The sequence below is a fragment of the Morus notabilis genome, unplaced genomic scaffold (genome assembly GCF_000414095.1).
Source record: "Morus notabilis unplaced genomic scaffold, ASM41409v2 Scaffold539, whole genome shotgun sequence".
Lineage (NCBI taxonomy): Eukaryota > Viridiplantae > Streptophyta > Magnoliopsida > Rosales > Moraceae > Morus > Morus notabilis.
In genome coordinates, this window is record NW_010360293.1 from 238,449 (window position 1) to 257,274 (window position 18,826).

General features: G+C 34.9%; 3 protein-coding genes across 4 annotated transcripts; all 3 read right to left on the reverse strand.

Moving 5' to 3' along the window:
• Positions 1–1,847: 1,847 nt before the first annotated feature.
• On the reverse strand, positions 1,848–4,437 carry LOC21393191 (transcription initiation factor TFIID subunit 11). Its single transcript, XM_010096329.2, has 4 exons — positions 3,872–4,437; positions 3,696–3,783; positions 3,030–3,129; positions 1,848–2,651 (listed from the first exon to the last, which is right to left on the reverse strand). Exons 1-4 carry the CDS (start codon positions 4,315–4,317, stop codon positions 2,524–2,526), a joined length of 762 nt encoding a protein of 253 aa, XP_010094631.1. The 5' UTR covers positions 4,318–4,437; the 3' UTR covers positions 1,848–2,523.
• Positions 4,438–5,126: 689 nt separating this feature from the next.
• On the reverse strand, positions 5,127–9,371 carry LOC21393192 (transcription factor GTE1). Its single transcript, XM_024164389.1, has 9 exons — positions 9,166–9,371; positions 8,592–8,717; positions 8,159–8,383; positions 7,454–7,531; positions 6,874–7,098; positions 6,687–6,785; positions 6,428–6,486; positions 5,752–5,902; positions 5,127–5,624 (listed from the first exon to the last, which is right to left on the reverse strand). Exons 2-9 carry the CDS (start codon positions 8,715–8,717, stop codon positions 5,427–5,429), a joined length of 1,161 nt encoding a protein of 386 aa, XP_024020157.1. The 5' UTR covers positions 9,166–9,371; the 3' UTR covers positions 5,127–5,426.
• A 4,800-nt stretch (positions 9,372–14,171) lies between these two features.
• On the reverse strand, positions 14,172–17,148 carry LOC21393193 (plasma membrane-associated cation-binding protein 1). Of its 2 annotated transcripts, none has more exons than XM_010096331.2 (5): positions 16,548–17,148; positions 16,136–16,318; positions 15,668–15,757; positions 15,461–15,545; positions 14,172–14,873 (listed from the first exon to the last, which is right to left on the reverse strand). In XM_010096331.2, the coding sequence occupies exons 2-5, from the start codon at positions 16,244–16,246 to the stop codon at positions 14,506–14,508; spliced, it is 654 nt and encodes a 217-aa protein (XP_010094633.1). In that variant the 5' UTR covers positions 16,247–16,318; positions 16,548–17,148; the 3' UTR covers positions 14,172–14,505. The 2 variants fall into 2 exon arrangements, with proteins under 2 accessions (XP_010094633.1, XP_024020156.1); XM_024164388.1 differs by lacking the exon at positions 16,548–17,148 and adding an exon at positions 16,458–16,530.
• Between the last annotated feature and the right edge of the window lie 1,678 nt (positions 17,149–18,826).

Below are 18,826 nucleotides of genomic sequence, written 5' to 3' on the forward strand. Positions count from 1 at the left end.
CAAGGAGTACAGCTTTGATGTTGAAGATTGCTTGATTGAGTTTCTGAAGCTCGCCCTTCACTCCCCAAGGAAGTTTAATCTTTTTGAGAGCTTCAGAACCCAAGTTTGCAACGAGTCCTTCCGCAACAGCAAAGAGAAATAACGCCATGGATTCTTGATTTGTAAGTCGAGGAAAACCAGCTCGGTTTGAAAGTGCTTAGAGCTACTAACAACAAAGCATATGGTTGCAGTTTAAATTAGCAAGATATATATATATATATATACATACATATATATTATATACGTATTATATTGTTTCTTCGTAGTTTCCAACGTTTTGAGTTGAATTGTTTCTGATTTATTCAATGAGGTGCTTGTAAATTTATCATGCTTATGCAGATTATTTGTTTTTATCTGTCTACTTGTGGTTCTTTTGTACAGCACGCCGGCCACATGCATGTAGATATATACAAGAGAGATTAAATCTAACTATATGATCGGCTTACAGCTATTTCTCGATTCATGACTTGTAACTTGCACAAATATTTATGTTTAAAGATAAAAAAAAAAGTAAATATCGACAACTTTGTCCATATTTCTTCGATAATATCACCCTTTGGTATAAGTATAGGGGGATAAAAGATGTATATTCCTCGAGTAGCCAGCTGAAACGAGGGTTTCTTCGCAATATATCTTACTTACGTATTCGGATATATGGCCACATTCCTATGGATTAATATCTCTATATATTGATTCTCAAAAAAAAAAAAAAAAAAAAATCTTTGTATATTGCAGTTAATTTGACTATATGTCATTTTTAAGAGGTGGTTGGTGGGTTTTTATCATTTTATTTCATTTCTTTTGATTCGAATAACTTACAAGTGGTATAATGTCTATATTACCCTTCATTTGATCTAAATTTCCAATCTTACAGTTAATCACCAATTAACTCCAATTAATTAGTGATTAACCATATATATATATAGTTGTCTAGAGTAAAATTGTAATTTTATTTATTGAAAGTAATATATTTCAAACTTTTCCACATAATGTAATAAGGGTTTCCTTTTTGCTTTGCTTTGTGTTTTAGAATGTAATAAATGTGTGGTGATGTTGTTCTTGCCACCTTTTATTATTTTTTTTTATAATAACAGAGGTAGTTTTCCTACCGTCCAGTATTGGTTATGTCTCCTACCCGATTGAGTATTTTTCCGATGGTGTGAATTGTTTGGTCAAGTTAGAATATTATATGTGTCATGATGCTGATGTCCCCTCTGAGTAGGGTTGGTGTTTTGGCCCTCCAACGCTCAAAAGCTTATTTTGATAGTAGGAATTTTTTCAACTAGAACCTTACGTATACTCAATCTTAGTGTACTGAGATTATCTCCCGTTTTTGGACCTCATATGTACGTCCGTCTCTTTATCGGGTCATTAGCATTGTATTGTGCTGTTTATTTATCTATTTCTGCTTGAATACAAGTTTCCCTTTCAAAAAAACTAATTGCAACTGTTATTTCTTATGCATTCTCTATTATTTGTTTCTGTGAGGTGATTTCAAAATTGGCTTTTTCCCTCCCTTTACTTCTATTAACATACTTTTTTTCATATGTGCCCGTGCTTAAACTTTTGTTTTATTTTCATTTTGCCAAAAGATTCTCTACAACATATTCCTTTTTAATGTACTTCTTTTAAATAGTTGAGTAACATCATAGATTTCAAGTAATTAGAAACTATTTTGTTTCACTGAAAATCCAAAGACAAGGGAATTGGAGAAGCGAGAATGAAGAAATGAGTGATACGCTCGAAAGCGCAAGGAAAAACAGACAAGAAATGAGAAGAATAGAAGACATTCATCCAATTCAGCTGATTATACTAAAATGTACATTACTTTGGTTCAATCTTAATAGTTTGTCTTGTGAACAAACAGGAGGAGAATTCTTAACAAAATAAACGTATCTCATCATTGTAATCGTCACATGACAAATATACTTTCCCACTATCATAAAGGTTGAATCTCTTGCAGGAAATATCTTGAGAAGAAACGTTAAAATTGATACTAGACTAAAACATATATGCTTTAGTACCATTTTTTTCGCAATATCGAAGTGGCCCGCCCAACATTTTGTGGCAAAATCTTTTTGGTAGCTCTGTTAAAGTATAAAACTATTGTTGGCCCATCTCTTAACGACTTAAACTTTTGACGGTTAGAGGTGAGCCAACAATAATTTTATACTTTAACAAGTTCTTAAAACAAATAATCATGACAACTATTTGTCCACCTCCGAATTCCCCATGACACTCCAACAAAAAACGCATGACCATTAAAATCTCAATCCACAGTTTGCACTTTATATGCCTGCATTCGGCTGTTTGATCTACAATTCCTCATCTTCCTCCCCATATCAAAAGTAAAATTAACCATCAAAGGCCCAAATCCAGTCGAGTTCCATAGATTTTATACATGTTTCTGAACTAAACTGCCAGAGAGGGATCTCGAACTCTAGTACTAACATTAACTTGGCACATGACTTTGTAACTAGTAATCTAGCGGAAGAGCCTTGGTACAGATCTCTTTGGTACTTTCCCTTCCAGTTTCAACCGTCTATATGCTTCTCTAATGTGGCACGGCCTAACTGGCCCGGATTCTTTCCTCTCGGACATAACTATTCTAGCTGCAAATAAGTTAAGTAACAAACAAACAAATAAATAAACGAACAGCGCCTTGGCAGACGTGTCAAATGCCATACCATTTTCATTTCTCAATATGTAATTCATCTAAAACAGAAAGGAAAAAAAAAAAAGTATTATAATGCTTTCCACATGAAATTCCTGGGCGTGTGATTAATAATGGATCATAAAACTGCTACTGCATTATCTGGCAATATTTGTTTTCTTTATTGTTCGTAGGGATATAGTATTATTCTTACACAAAAAGGAAAAATGGTAAAATAATAGACATTTTTATTTTCTTCGTTCCTATCCGTTTATCATGAGGGAGTAATTGAAATACTGTAGATTATGTCAAACATAAGCTGAAAATAGAAAAATACCTGTTTCAACAAGTTCACCAACAAATATCTTTGCTATACCGGAGACTACAATTGTCATCGGTATGGATATTTTCTGGGTTCCGGTGATACTAGTTAACAACTGCACTCAGAGAATATAATGCAAAAATGAATAACCTTCTACAATATCGAATGCAAAAACTAAGCATCTCGTGAAAAAACCTTATCAATACGGCTTAGAAATCTAGCAACTCCTAACGAGTCTGCAGATATCGTCATTTTGCAAGCCACTCAAAATGCATATTGAAAAACAAGAAGCTTTCCATATCCCAGAAAAACTGAGCTCGTTTAAATGCATAGCTCTTTTGCTTGAAGTTTGTAAGGCAATCATTGCATCTAGAGTTTTTAGAAATCTGATGACAATTCAAAGTAGAAAATTAATCAATTTTTTTTTTTCGAAAATAAAAACTTCAACCAGCCTAATAAGAGCATACATATCCAAAAAAAAAAAAAAAAAACGCATTAAAACATCAAATCCCATAGCAAAGATAAAAAAAAGTTAATCAAACATCTGATACCTATTTCACATTGAACCCAATTCAAATTCGGTCAATTGTAATTGTAACTTTCTCCGATAATTGATGAACACAACAAAATGCTTAGTGTGAGGAATCAAACTAATAAGCAAGAAGAAACTAAGCAAAATACCCTTTTCATGTTAGATTTCTGAAACCCGGCTCTCCGAAACGACTCGTATCTACTCATCTGTTCCTCCGTGAACTGCGACAAAATAGCCCTAAAAGAAGAAAACAAAAATCAAATCACAATTTAATTAGAATTCCCAAATTCAAAACCGGAAGGGGGATCAGAATTAGAAAACTGACTGCATCTTTGCCATCTTATCGGGATCAGCGCTGGAAGGGAACTTGTCGAGCTCGACCTCCATGTGTTCCTCCTCTTCCTCCTCCTCATTGTCGTCTCTATGGGTCTTGTGGGCCCCCCGAGAAGACGACGGCAAAGACGGCGCCGTCGAGTTGGCGGGGACGGCGGATAAGGAAGAAGAAGAAGATGGGTCTCCGGAAATGACGACAGGAAGAACGGTGTTGTCGTCGTCGCCGTCGTCGTTTTCTTCGGGAGGAGGATTGGGAATGGATTCGGAATTGGAAATAATATTGGGAAGAGGAGGAGGAGGAGGAGCGGGGGAAGCGGGAGGAGAGTCGTAGTCGTCGTCTTGGTGTTGCTGTTGCTGCTGCTGCTGCTGCTGCTCCTCCTCGAAAGCCGCTTCGAAAGGGTCTTTTGATTGCTGCTTCGTTAGCTTTTTGCCTTCCATTGTTTCGTCGTCTGAGAGTTTTTCGGGGAGACAGGAAGTTTAAACTTACTGGAATTTTTCTTTTCGTTTCTGGGCTCTTCCAAGTCCCAAGTCCCAAGTCCGAACACTAGTTATATAAAGTCCTGGACTTCCACAGCTTTTCTCTGTTATTGTTTTTTTTTTTTTTTTTTATATTTGAGTAATACATAATTTGTCGTGATTTTATGCACTTTATTATTTATATCATTTTAAAGTGACTTTCATTTCATGAGTTTTTAATTTTTAATTTTTACATTTAATTTTTTTATTATAATTAAAAAAATTTAAAAAATATCATATCTTAATTTTATTAAGTGTCATTGTGAAATACTTAAAAAGCATTAGTCCTTTTTTCCCTTCATTTTTTTCCTCTTCTCTCCCTCCGGCCAAACAACTTAAAATTCCATTGACTCTCCTTTTTCTTTTACTTTTTCTTTTTTGGCCTCCACATGTCATCTCTACCATAGTGTTAGGTGTGAACCGTTCACCACTGCTTACACTGGTTATAATCACCACATAAGATGAATTTTTAATGTTATAAATAGTTTTTGTATATCAAAATCACATGGTAAAAGAAATTAATAACCTGTTTATTTTATAGATATAAAAAAAAAAAAGTTAAATTTTTGTGATAGACAATACGATGATAATAAGACCTCATTTATTACATCGTTTTGAGTTTTACACCTTCCGAGTACCATACCATAGTTGGGATCTCTTCCCCTTTCCATCGCTTTTCACCTTGTCGGGCACAGAGCAACGGATTTCTTGTCCTCGGCCCAACATCCCAATTGACATAGTAAAATTCCATTAAACTGGATGTCAATACAATATACAAGATGTAGCTGACCAAAATTACTACAATTCTCCAGCCCATTCAGTTTTTTCTTACGGTAATAACACTGCCAAAGAAGCATTTTAATTATTACATGAACTTTACAGGAGCTCGGTCGGACGCGAAAAGATTCAGAAAACCCACGAACAAATTTCAAACCTGCACATAACTATATTTCCTTTAGGCTAGTAACCGAACAAGCTCACAGAATGTGCAAATCAAATTGCAACTGGGGCTACATGTTGCAAATTGTATATCATAAATTAGTGAGCTTTTTGGTCCTTTTCACAGCGGTCTTTGCAAGAGCATCACATATCTCTCTTCGTCGTTTGGAGTTGTTCTTTCTGTTGTCGTCATTGTTATTGTTGGCTGTAGCATTATTGCTACCATGGTTGCCCTGAACTTTTAGCGCTTCCTTCACAAACACTTTTAATCTCCATAACGTGTATTCACTCTGCATACAGCGGGTTAAACTAGTCAAAATGACACATTTAGAAAACTATGAGTATGGCATAAACAAAATACTGCGCTATCATATTAGACTAGTGCGGAATGGCCAGAATGATGATTATACGAAGTACCTGAGCATCAATGTCGAGATCCACTTCTTGGGCAGTTGGTTGGAAGCTTGGGTTATTCTCAGCTACTATTTCCAATGCCTTGCTGAGATCCTCGTGAGACAATCGACTAATAGCAGCTCCGAGCTTTCGTTTCTCCTCAGTAGACATTCTCCTAAATATATCAAGGGAGCATTTTTTTTCTTCTTTTTGGTAAGTATGAATCCATAGTAATAAGCAGTGCTAGCTAAAAAGAGGAAAAAAGAATGAATAGAAACTGCAGCTACAACCAGTCAATCACACAGTGCGCATACAATAAGCACACAATAATGGAAATGGCACTTTTTGGTTTACCAAATGCCCATTTATAACAACAAAATATCTCTTCTAATACCCTATTAAAATTTTGATAGGTCACAAATCAGTTACCCATGTGCTTGCCCTATACTGCTTCATTTTACCATTGAAAAAATTTATGTTTAAGAATTTGAAGGGGAAAAAAAAAAGTAGGAAAAGGGAATTCATCATGGGCGGTACGAGCTGAAGATTAATTCACATAGACATTGGTCTATTCAGCAACACACACGCGCGCGCGCAAAAAAAAATAATATATATATATATATATATTTATATGTATATATATATATAAAATAAAAAAATAAAAATAAAAAGAAGGAGTTGACATGGATCTGGAACAAACCTGCATTTTTGAACTAGTGCTTCTTTCAGCTGCCTCAATTGCCTATCTAATTCATAAAGCTGCAACACGGTGGAAGATCAAGTATTTCAGAATACAACACCCCATAGCCATTACTGATAAAACCTATGACTGTCCTCACCCACATATATTCACATAAAAAATAATAGATACTGAATATATATACATCCATATTCTATATACAGCATCCACCCTTCCACAAGTTTTCTTTAAGTAAAGAGAATTTTCTGATTTGACTAACCTCATTCCTAGTATCTTTAGCCATGTCTGCATAAGCAGCCTCTTGGGTAAGCTGCATGTCTAATTGTGCTTTAGATTCCTCCTCTTCTCCTCTCTTTTCCTGAACGTGGCTTTCGAGTAAGTATATATATATGCTATGTTCAATTCACACCTCTGGAAAAGTCCCCCATATTGACATGTGAATTTACCTCTTCAGCAACTTTAGGCAAAAGCTGCAGCCATTTTTCTTCAAATTTCTCCAACAAAGTCTTAGCCATCACATGGACGTCATCTTTTTCATTGTTGTATTTCATTGCGTTCTTAAAAACCAACCTCACATCAGCATATATCTCCCGGACATTCTTATACCCGCCCCCATCCTTAGCCTCCATTTTAGTTTTTATTGTGCCGATGTCCATGGGTTTCTCAATAACCTAGGAAGGATAACTTAAACCAAATTAAAATAGGAGACAAAATCTGAAGGTACGAGAAATTTTGTTAGTAAGTAATTCCAATTCTTCTGCATTTATCTATCACCAATTAAGTTCTCTGCATTATAAACGCATAAACTTCAGTTTTTCTTTCACAAAGGTACAATAAAGAATAAAAATAAATAACCTTAACAAACATATGAATATGATATGTTCTCTTCTCAGAGAAAGAGAAGTTTACATTAGAGCTCAAAGGCACATCTTACAACTTCCAACTTCCAAGTACATAAAGATTAAAGAGAATGCAGATCAAAGAAGATGAATTAGCGGATGATCTGAAGAGGCACAAAGCTTTTACCTCATAATAGTCATGCAAACCTAGACCTTCGACATCTACAGGTTCCATAAAAGGCCATGCCCACTTGTGCTGAGTGATCTGCTTGCAGAAAGAAACCATATTAACTAGCAGTTACTCGTGACAAAATGATAAATTGCCCGCCAAAATGATTCAGCCCCAAAAAGCATTTGCGTTAAAGAAAACTAGAAAGTGAAAAGTTCCTTTTGCGGCAAAACCACATCAGCTCCAAATTAAAAGAGAAAACAAAAGGGACATCAAGGACTGCTCGGAGTTATATACAAACTACACAAATATACAGCATATACTACATTTGTGATGTGTGTGTGTGTGTGTGGTAAGATGACAATATTTTTTGCGAACAAACTTTTGTAGCATGACTGTGACATCAGGTATTAAAAAGTTCTGCTTTAAGTAGGTGGTTACACCCTCCATTAGATATGTACATATAACCGTTTAAGTATTCATATGAAATAGAATTTTGTATACTACAGAAAACATCACACTTTAAAAATAAAAATCTAAAGATAACCAGCAAGAATCCAAAAGATCAAGGCACGTATGTTTAAAACTTCCTCCACAGTAACATATGCCTAGGTAAATTTTTTTTTTTTTTCCTTGCTCGAAAATATGCGTAGCTGCTTGTGCCCAAATTCCTAAGTAAAAGCCCTGTCTAGCAAAGACAATTAGAAAGCTTGAGGTGTTTGCCTGGCGCAATATTGTGGCAAATTGGCGCATCAATTCTTGCATTCTCCTCGCTGCAGCCGCTTCCCTTTGTGATGCATCTTGCTGCTGCTGTTGCTGTTGCTGTTGCTTAAAATTACTGAAATATTTCTCCCTCTCTCTGTCCTTCAAAATTGAGCTACCTTTCGTGAGCTGCGTATTTCCCGTGGCTGAATAAAACTGTTCAACCTCATTCACACTTTTTTCAATCTGCATAGTTTGTTAAGAATTTCTGTCAAACTTAAGAAGAAGAAGAAAAAAACCCACCAACTGGTATTAAGCAAGCCAATTGGCAGGTTGTTTGAACTCCTTTGAATAGTTAAAAAGAAGAAGCTTCAACAGGAATGCATTCTTAAAATTTCTCATCGCTGTAAATGTGAAACAAGTCGATGTTCTGATCTTTGTAAATAAGCCTCACCTTATCGACCCTTGTGGATATTTCAACAACACAATTCCCAAGATCCTCCACCTCTGCCGCACTAGCGTCAGCCTTTCCTTGATCCACTTGATTTATTTCTGGGTTCAAAGAATTTGGGGGCTCCATCTGGTAAAAAGAAATGAAAGCAGGCGGTGAAAATTCATTAATGACGAAAACCTCACCCCCATAATTTCAGTAATCCCAAAACTAACTGCGAAGACTAGAACATTCACTTCACAAGCTACAAATTCGGTACAATACAAGTACTTCATTTTTCTTTTTGGGTCTTTTTGAAAGAACAATATCAGTTAAAAAAATAAAGAAAGAAAAGAAAGAAGGGAAAAAGAAAAAGAAAAAGACATTTTGCACCATTCAATGAACTAAGATTTCGATTCCAGAGAAACCCACTTTGAGAATTGTAAAATCTATGAAATCCCATCATAAAATAAAATAGAAACAAAGGGAAATGAACGACCGTATTACAAGAGAAACGTTCACAACCATCTCCTCAAAGGGTTGAAATTCCACTACAAAATCCGAACTTTTAAACAAAATTTACAAACAGAAAACCAACCTTGGAGGAGCTCTGGTTTCCGGGAGGGTTGGAATCGGCTCCGGTGCTCGGGGGGGAGAGACGGGCTGACGCGACAGCGCTCGCGCAGGGGGAGGGTCGACGGCTGGGTCACCGATGAGGGTCGCCGATGAGATTTTACTACCTAAAATGTTAGAATTTCAATTGTTATTTTTATTATTCTTATTTTCTTATTCTTATTATTCTTATTTTTGTTTCTTTTGTTGTAAGAGAAAATGTAAGAATTTCATTTCACTTTTCAATTTTCTCTTGCTGAACTTACCTTAGGATTTTTATCCTTGATCTTTTATCATTCTTAATTAACACCGATTATTAATATAGTTATTTGATTAAAAAAATTATTAATTAAGAGAAATAGATAAAAATTCTAATTATGTACTTTTAAGGAGTATTTGTCTCATTCTCTTTATTTGTAACACTTTAGGTTGGTTTCGAATCCTTTTAGACTAGGGTCCTGATCATTTAACCGATTCGAGTTTAGAATTCGAGTTTTGCTACAGTAAAAAACTCTCAGAAACAATCACGTCTAACTTTTTTATCACAGTAAAAAGTTCTCACATAAAGTCACATCTCAACTCGAATATAAAACTCGAATCAGCGAACTAAACGGGCCTTAGAGTCAACATCATGCAGGTTAAGTATATTTTTAAAAGATTTTTTAATCTACCTAATCAAGTTTAAATAGGTTGATTTCAAATTTAATCCATTTAACAACTTAAAATTTAAAATTAACTCACCCAATTAAATTTTAAATGAAATGGATAAATTAAACAGATTGAGCATTATAAAAGAAATAAAAAAAATAAAAAATGAAACTAACAATTTAACCTAAATAAAATTAACCCAAGATAAAAAAAAATGTCTTTTGAAAAAAAAAGCTAACTTCCATCACATTATTAATAAATTATAGTGGAGTTGATGTAAGATTAGATGCTTAGCAAGTGCCAGTCTAATTTAGAGGTGTCAAATGGGCCGGGCCGTTCATGGACGGTCCGGCCCAATCCGTAATAGTGTCGGATTCGGTACGGCCCGGTTCGCTACTGTTATAGGCCGTGCCGGCCCGGCACATGTAATGGGCTAAGGCTGGACCTTAGCTTCTCAACCCACGGCCTAAGCACGTGGAGGCCCGCAGCACGGCCCTTGTTCGGCCCGGCCCAAGCCCACGAAACGGCCCATGAAATAACCCATTTCATTTGGTCTAGGGGGCCCTTCGCGGACCCAACGGGCGGCACGTGACGGGCCTCCTGTTTGGCCCGTCACATGCCTCCCGTTTAGCACGTGACAGGCCAAACGGGAGGCCCGTCACGTGCCGCATGTTGGGCCCACGAAGGGCCCAACGGCAAAAAACTGAAATTTCACCCTAAAATTCCCTATAAATACCCCTTAATTCCACCATAAATTCCACACAACAATTCACTCTCAACTTCTCATCTCACTCTCATTCTATCTCTTAACTTATCTCTTTGATTTTGATTCTAAGCTTTTTTCTCGCGTTCATTCATTTTCTAGCTCTTTCATTTACAAAGTTCAATCAAGTTCTATCAATTTTTAAAAAAATGGTCGCACCAAACTTCCCTAATTTCACTACTCTTCCTGAGCTTGGTGATGAGACATTTTTTGAGGAAGAAATGATGCCTCCCAACCCCACCGCCACTAAGCCGGAAAATGCTCCGGTGGATAATGCTTCAGTACACAAAGAGGAAGCTGGAGAACGCAGCAGAGGAAAAAGACCGCGAACTTCTCCGGTATGGCAGCATTTCACTGAGGAGCCCCGACCAAATCCAAAAACAGGTGAGATGAAAATTCGTGTGATATGTAAATATTGTAAAAAGTACTTTTCTAATAAAAATGGTGGGGGTACTGGTCATCTAGATAGACTTTGGAAAGTATGTCTACCGTTGCACCAAGGTGGGAGTGTAGACTCCCGCCAACAAACACTATCACTCACATCACAGGGGTTACAAAATTTTACATACGATGCACAACGTGCTCGTGAGGCACTAGCTAAATTTCTAGCTAGTGCCGAATTGCCTCTTTCTTTTACAAATGATGCCTCGTTCAAAAAATTCATCCAGACAGCCTTTTGCTCACAATTTAAACGGGTAAATAGAAACACAACTCGTTCTGATTGCATGAAAGTTTTTTATGCAATGAGACAATCTCTTGTTGATAATTTTAGGACTTTTAATGCTACTGTCTCTTGCACTTCTGATCTGTGGGAGGGGTGCAATAAAACTGGATATTTATGTGTCACAGCGCACTACGTTGATGACGATTGGGTTTTACAAAAAAGAATAATTGGTTTTTGTTTATGTCTATATCCTCATAACGCAACAGCTATTTTTAGTACAATAATAGAAATTTTTGAGTTTTATGGGATAGAAGATAAAGTGTTAACAATGACTTTTGATAATGTGTCAGCTAATACAACTGCAATTAATCTGTTTAAACGTAGTTTGAAACCAGCATTTGGAGGGGAAATTTTTCATCAACGGTGTGCATGTCACATAATTAATTTAGTAGTTCAGGTAGAAATTGAACATATCTCAGCTAATCTTACAAATATTAGAGAATCATTATCATTCATATCTAATTCTGGAGCTCGGCTCCAAGAATTCAAACAATATTGCAGGAACAGCCAGATGCGCCCAAGAAAGTTTTCAATTGACGTGAGACATATGTCGAATTCAACATATTTAATGTTGAAGGCAGCACTCCCGTATTCACAGCTTATCACGATATATGTAAACAGTAGGAACGATCAAATTTTAATTTTCGATCCTGATTGGCAGATTGCTAAGTATTTTTTTAAAATTTTTAGAAGTTTTTTACAATACTACTGAATTACTTTCTGGAGTTTATTATCCTACTGCACATTTAGCTTTACATCAACTATTTAATATTTCAGAAACATTTTCTTATTATAGGGATACATAACTTTTTAGAAATATAGTTAACTTAATGAAAAATAAATTTAAAAGTTATTGGTCAAGTTGTCCTATGTTATATGCATTGGCAACCATTTTAGATCCTAGGTGCGGAGTAGATTGGCAACCATTTTAGATCATAGGTGCGGAGTAGATGGAACTGAATCATTAATAACTGCTACCGCAGAGAATTTAGAAATAGATATGCAACTAAGTATTACTGACGCTAAGAAAATGTTAGAAAAAGTTTTTAGTTTGTATGAAGCAAAATATAGCACAAGTCAAAAAGAACAGGGAACTTCGTCATCAATGCAATAAAATCACATCTTTTGGGGAATATGATATATTTTTTTAATTAAATTTAAAAAAAAATACAAGGGCCGGCCCGTGAAGGGCCTGGACCTAGGCTCGGCCCTGGCCCTTATGAACTAGGGCTAAGGGCCTGGACCAGGCCTGAGTTTTTCTTCTCAGGCCCGGCTCAGACAGAACTGTGCTAGGCACGGCCCAAGCCCATGGGGTCAAGCGTGCCGTGCCGGCTCGGCACGGCACATTTGACAACACTAATCTAATTTAGGCGTGCTAAGTTCACTTACTCAAAATATATATATATATATATATATATGTATGTATGTATGTGTGTGTATATGTATGTATATGTATGCTGACAAAGTTTTTCAATGGATGCGCGAGGCGCTTATTAAATTCCCTCCCACCTACAAGTTTAAAAGGCACCAAGCGGGTTTAGCAGGTGAAACACATTGATAAGAGCCTCATTTTATATTGTTCTAATACAAGTCTATAAGACCGTATTAGATCGATCAACAGGTTTTGAGCTTAATGCTACTTCTCTACATTTATATATTATTATTTTTTTTTCGGGATATGATTCTGAAGAGAAAAAACGAATTCCTAATTGGTGTGACAAAATTATATATTGAGACAACGGGTCGGCTCCAGTGTTAGAGTACAATTATACTTTATTTTTATAGATAAATAAGCTGGTTTTACAAATAACATTTTGTTTATGCATCAAAACACATAAACGCTCACTAATCTACCTAAAATTAAGTAAAATGAAATTGTTGAAATGGAAAAAGGATTACGAATTGAATTTCTATTAGCAGATTGTTAATGTGACACGAAACAAAAGATATAATAGAGTTAGTCTCCATAATGGGGGACACGATGAACTTACTAAGATGACCTTGTCTAGTAGCAATATGGAACGGATCATGCCATTGCTTATCTAGCAGTAATGCTGAATTATACATTCAGTTTTTAATCTCATTAAATATATATTTTTAAATTAGATTTAATACTAACTTTATACGCCTCTTGCATGATAATTTGAAATTTGATGTTTATGTGAAATGTTCATTTATTATGCAAGTGCCAATCACACCCATGTATTTTGTCGGTTTTGTCGGTCTCATACATCGCCAGATGCCCAGATCATAACATTTGAACGTTTTAACTCTCTTTGGCTTCATTGCCATTCTGCCAGATAAGCTAATAATTTTGAATGCTTTAAAAAAAATTAAAATCATTTTGATAATCTTATAAAAAAATAAAAAAATCAGATTATTACTTTAAGGAAAAAAAAGAAAATTCTTTCATGCACTCTATCAAATTAAGGAGCGTATTTTTACTCTCCAAGTAAAGATAAATCGAGCTCCATAAGATAAATAAAGCGTCAAGTCTTTTAAAATGCTCTGCGTCTCTAGTTGGATATTTTTCCAAAGTATAACCCACAGAAGCTAGCTGTAGATCTAGATTTGATAACAATTAATCTAAACGAAAACGACAAATCTCAACAAAAAAACCTCAACTAACAAGATAGATAAATTTATATGAATCAACCTATCATCATTGTAGATCGACATCTAAGTGGACATAAATATTTAGTCCTATAAAAGTACTAAAAAAAAATTTAGAAAAATTGATGAGAAAATATATTCTCTCTTCAATGAAAAGAGTAGCTCATATATATATATATATATATATATATATATATATATATATCTAAGATGAAGATGAAAGAAAAGAACAACAAAAGTTTTCTTTTTTTTTTTCTCCTTAGGGAAAACCTGATATTTCATTAAGAAATTACAAACTAATTCACAAAAAAGGTAATAATACACTTACACATGACAGAATGCTTTCAAAATAATAATACAAAGAAAGAAAAAAAAAACATAAGAGAGAGAAAGAAGAACGTTACAATGTGGTAATGGACAAATATAATATAAAGAATAACAAATCATAATCATATGTTCTTTTTCTCTTTCTTTTGAAAGATAGTAATAACCTTTACACAATTTGGCGAGCGAGAAGATATCACATTGTTGTTGTGTCTCAAGGTTTTGGTGGTTCTGCCGTCGCAGCTTCCTCCGCCTTAGCGGGAGGGTGCGGCCGCCGCCGCCTCATCGGCCTTGGGTGGCTCCGCGGCGGCAGCTTCCTCACTAGGCTTTGGGGGTTCTTCTTCTTTCTTTTTTTCTTCCTTCTTCTCAACAACAATTTCTTCCTTCTCTTCTTCAACGACAATCTCTTTCTCTTTGCTGCTTGCAGGTGCTTCTTCAGTAGTTGTTTTTGGCGCTTCCTTTTCTCCTTCTTCAGCAGTAGTTTTGACTTCTTTCTCAACTACTACTTCTTCAGTGACAATAAACGTTGAGAACTTCTCGAACACAAACAACACTGGGCCTGATACCAAGGCTGGCCCGTATTTCGAAGATGCTTCTGTCACTTGTTTCGATCCTGGGAATTCTGTACTTACACATTATTGCAGCAGTCAACAAAATGGACCGTAATAATTAGTTTCCACACACACACACAAAAAAAAAAAAGAACAAAAAAATTGTGCAAATTTAATTGGATTTGAAAAGATATTCCAATTTAGATAATGCACCATAATCAGTGGGATCAATTTTTGTTTCCTAGAAAGATACCAAAATTTTAACTAGCAGTCTCCCACTAATACTCTCGAGACATTTTGTGCATGGCAAATTTATGGTTGGATACAAAGAAAAAAGTTTATATTTATTGGTATGGAGACTGACGAGTTTTAAAATAAAATAATATAAATAAAAAAAACAAAATTCCGTTAAAATTAATTTTTTTAAAACTATAATATGATCTAACTATCTAAAACTTGGCACTGTCAACAAACTACTTTTTATATTCTATAATAAATGTAATGGAGTCGATAAAAAATCTGACAGTTTTACTATGACAATTAGGTAAATGTTTTTTTTTTTTTTTTACCTAAATAAGAATTTCCTGTAACAGAAAAGAAAAAGTCTAACACATAACGATAAAGGGAATTAAAATTAGATGAGAAGTGTTGATTGTACCGATTTTAACGAGCTCTTCTAAAAACTGGTGGACTGCAGCCGAGTTCTTCTTCAGCCCCGCCTCCTTCGGTTCCTTAACAAAACTCTGCACAAACAATAATTTAAAACAAAATTATTTCTTCTTCTTCTTCTTCTTCTTTTTAATTTTGTTGCTATTTATTCATTTGTTTTTCTTTTTTACGCATGTTGTTATGAAAATTCTCTAACCTTGATTTCGGTGGATGAAGCTTCATAGATTTCAAGGACCTTAGGTTGAAGCTCATCTTTCTTCTCCTCAAATTGCTTGTTGATTTCCTCCTGAAAATAACCACGTGAATAAATTAATACACAAATATTTGTACATGAAACGAAAATAATAGCAAAAAACAAAAAACAAAAAAAAGTTGCATATCTATAATATAGGAATACATATTCCATATACACACAGAAAAGGAAAAAAAAAAAAAAATTTGTGCAAATCCAAACTCTATAGGAAACTAATACCCACATACGGATTAAATTGAAAGGTTAATTCAATAAAAGAAGAAATAATCACACATAAAGCAAATATTATTGAAGAAGAGATGCATGGATGCACAAAATATTTTATATATATTTATATATATATATATATATTGTATATACATGAATATGTGAGAGATTATTATATAATGTTTAAGGGAATTAATTAATTACCTTAGAATCGTCAAAGGACTTGACAGCCTCAGCAGCTGCAGCCTTTTTAGGACCATTCTTGTCGAAGACCTTTTTTATCTTCGGAAGCACCTTTGATTTCCAGTAACCCATGATCTCTAAACGGGTTTAATGATATTTTCCCAACGCCAAAATCCCAGAAGCCAAACAAAGTAAGCGGATTTTCTAGGAAAAAAGAAAGATTTGGATCAATATTAATGAAAATCACACCACCCTAGCTAGGTAAAGAACATATGTAATTAACAAAGATATAGAAACATGAGATAAAACAAGTTTATATAGCTAGCTAGGACATGTACAATACTTGATGAAACTGAAAATCCAAGAATCTCTCTCTCTCTCTCTCCTCCCTTAATTTCTCTGCTTCTCTCTCTAACTAATTATAATTACTTACATAATGAAATGTTGGAGGGTTTCCAATCAAAGAAATTGTCGACCTCAACGTAACTGTTGCAGCCAACTGTCCGTCTCCCCAAATTAAGAACTTTCTTCGCATCTATGCTTAAGACCGTGGCATCAATCAACATATAGACAACCCCATCCACCTACCAAACAGCCCCCACATTCACAATCTAATTACCATAATGCCTCCTCGCTCAATGATTCCATCCTTGCCACCATGCGAAATGGCCATCCTAGCCGGGAGTTGTGGGCCGTGCCAGGGGTAAAATCGTCAGTTGGGAAAATTGGGGGGTAGGTTTTGCATGATTGGTAAGATGGAAAATCCAGGGTGGATAAGGGGAAATGAGAGGAGTTTGGTGGCCTTTTGGGGGATTCAGTGAAAAGAGGCGGCCAGAGTGTGAGGTGGCGTGGGGGAGGTGACAGCTGGCAATCACCTCAAACAGAGGTGTCCACACATTCGTGGGGCCCTTTCAAATTGGTTGCTAATATTGATGTTGATCATTTTTTTTTTTTTAAATGGTGTTGTTCATGTATTTAAATACATACACACATATAAATTTAAGTGAAAGTTCGGACTGGCCCGCCTTACTCGACAGTGAATGAAAATTTTAGGCTGGTTGAAGGTTGATTTAGCCTGATTCTAAAGCTCAGAATTTATAAGAGGCGTTTGTGTCGGGTCGGGCCATCACACATAAGATTTCGTGTTTAGAACTTCGGTTCAATGACGAGCTAATAGTGACAGATTTCAGACAGACAAGTTTGAGTAGGTTTAAATTTATAATTTTATATGCACACGAGTCTCATTTATTTTGTTGATTTGAGTTTAGAATTTGAGTTTTTCTATAGTAAAAAGCTCTCACAAATAATCACATCTAACTTTTTTACTACAGTAAAAAGCTCTCACATAAAATCACATCTCAACTCGAATTCTAAACTCGAATCAGCGAAGTACACGGGTGTCTTTTATCTTTTTTTGGTAACATTATATTGAGAAAAGTAATAACCGAAGGCACTTAATACATATGGCTTTTTGAAGATAAATGGTTTCCTTTTTTTTTCTTCTAAATTTATTTAAATTATAATAAGATTAATTTTTATTTCATTTAAACGCTTTGATGTAACAAAAAACGGATTCAGTGAGAGATTGCAGCCTTTACCAATAAAAATATGGGGCTTATTTATAATCTTACAATAAGGATCATACATCCTCATAACATATAAAAGTTAGAATTGTAGCACTATATTTATTCGGTGTAATACTCGCGTTTGAAAGATGTAAAATAAAAAATTTACTTATCTACACTATTATTACATTCTCCAACGCCAGTAATACTTATCATTAAAAAAAAAATTATACTAAATTATGATTTCAAGCGACAACTTACATAATATTAATACTTTTTAATTTAACAAATTATTACTTGATGTGACTTTCAGAACTGCATAATATCAAAGAGAAAATCTAATAACAAAAGTTCTCCATAAATATGTCAATTTGAGGAAATCTCTATTAGAAATTGACAGCCTTGCTTATTATTAGTATGGCGTATTTGTTTACTCTACAACAAAATTCTCTCTTGCAAGGTTAAAAAAATCTACATATTGACGCCTATTTTTTGTTTAGTTGAAGAAATCAAGTAATACTTGTAAAATTAATTATTTTCTTTTAAAAATAAAAGAAATGAAAAGAAAGGACGTATATAGTTATTTGTTGTTTATCTTTTGCTCTTGGGTTTATTCTCGGACTGGTCACATGGCTTCGCTGGTACTACATGTACTAGGCCACATTCGCTTCAGAAGCATTTAAATATCTACATATTTTGATTGATATATATATATATATATATAGTTATACATAATGAGGACAAACATTGATGCCGACCTTAGTAGTCTTTGTTAATTGTGGGTATTTTTTTATAAAATAAAGTGTACTATATTCTCATATGTGTGAAGCATTGGTTGGACTTGGCTTCATAATAATATTGAGTGATTAAGAGGAACATGATAGATAGCCATAAAAAGCTAGTTTGCATCCACATGCTACTAATGTTGTGGGGTATTGCTATGTACATACACACACACTTACAACGAGTTGGAGACAAACAACACATATTAGTTTATTGGTGGGGTTTTCATGTTAATCCTCCTTAAGCTGATTTTGACTTGATTCTCCATTTTACTTATCTTTTTGTTACCTTATTCTACATCAAATGTTACTCCTATGCTTTCTTAAAAAAGGAGGGGAAGGTGGGGAGTAGTTCTCATGGGAAT

Bases quoted from the DNA above. Each gene is read 5' to 3' on its own strand.
- LOC21393191 (XM_010096329.2), bottom strand. From the start codon at position 4,317: ATGGAAGGCAAAAAGCTAACGAAGCAGCAATCAAAAGACCCTTTCGAA. The intron at 3,784-3,871 runs GTCAGTTTTCTA...TTCTTCTTTTAG, and splicing joins GATAAGATGGCAAAGATGCA to GGCTATTTTGTCGCAGTTCA. The intron at 3,130-3,695 runs GTATTTTGCTTA...CTCTGAGTGCAG, and splicing joins AGAAATCTAACATGAAAAGG to TTGTTAACTAGTATCACCGG.
- LOC21393192 (XM_024164389.1), bottom strand. From the start codon at position 8,717: ATGGAGCCCCCAAATTCTTTGAACCCAGAAATAAATCAAGTGGATCAA. The intron at 7,099-7,453 runs GTAAAAGCTTTG...TATCCTTCCTAG, and splicing joins GTTTGCATGACTATTATGAG to GTTATTGAGAAACCCATGGA. The intron at 5,625-5,751 runs GTACTTCGTATA...CGCTGTATGCAG, and splicing joins ATCTCGACATTGATGCTCAG to AGTGAATACACGTTATGGAG.
- LOC21393193 (XM_010096331.2), bottom strand. From the start codon at position 16,246: ATGGGTTACTGGAAATCAAAGGTGCTTCCGAAGATAAAAAAGGTCTTC. The intron at 15,758-16,135 runs GTAATTAATTAA...GGTTATTTTCAG, and splicing joins AGTCCTTTGACGATTCTAAG to GAGGAAATCAACAAGCAATT. The intron at 15,546-15,667 runs GTTAGAGAATTT...TTGTTTGTGCAG, and splicing joins CTTCATCCACCGAAATCAAG to AGTTTTGTTAAGGAACCGAA.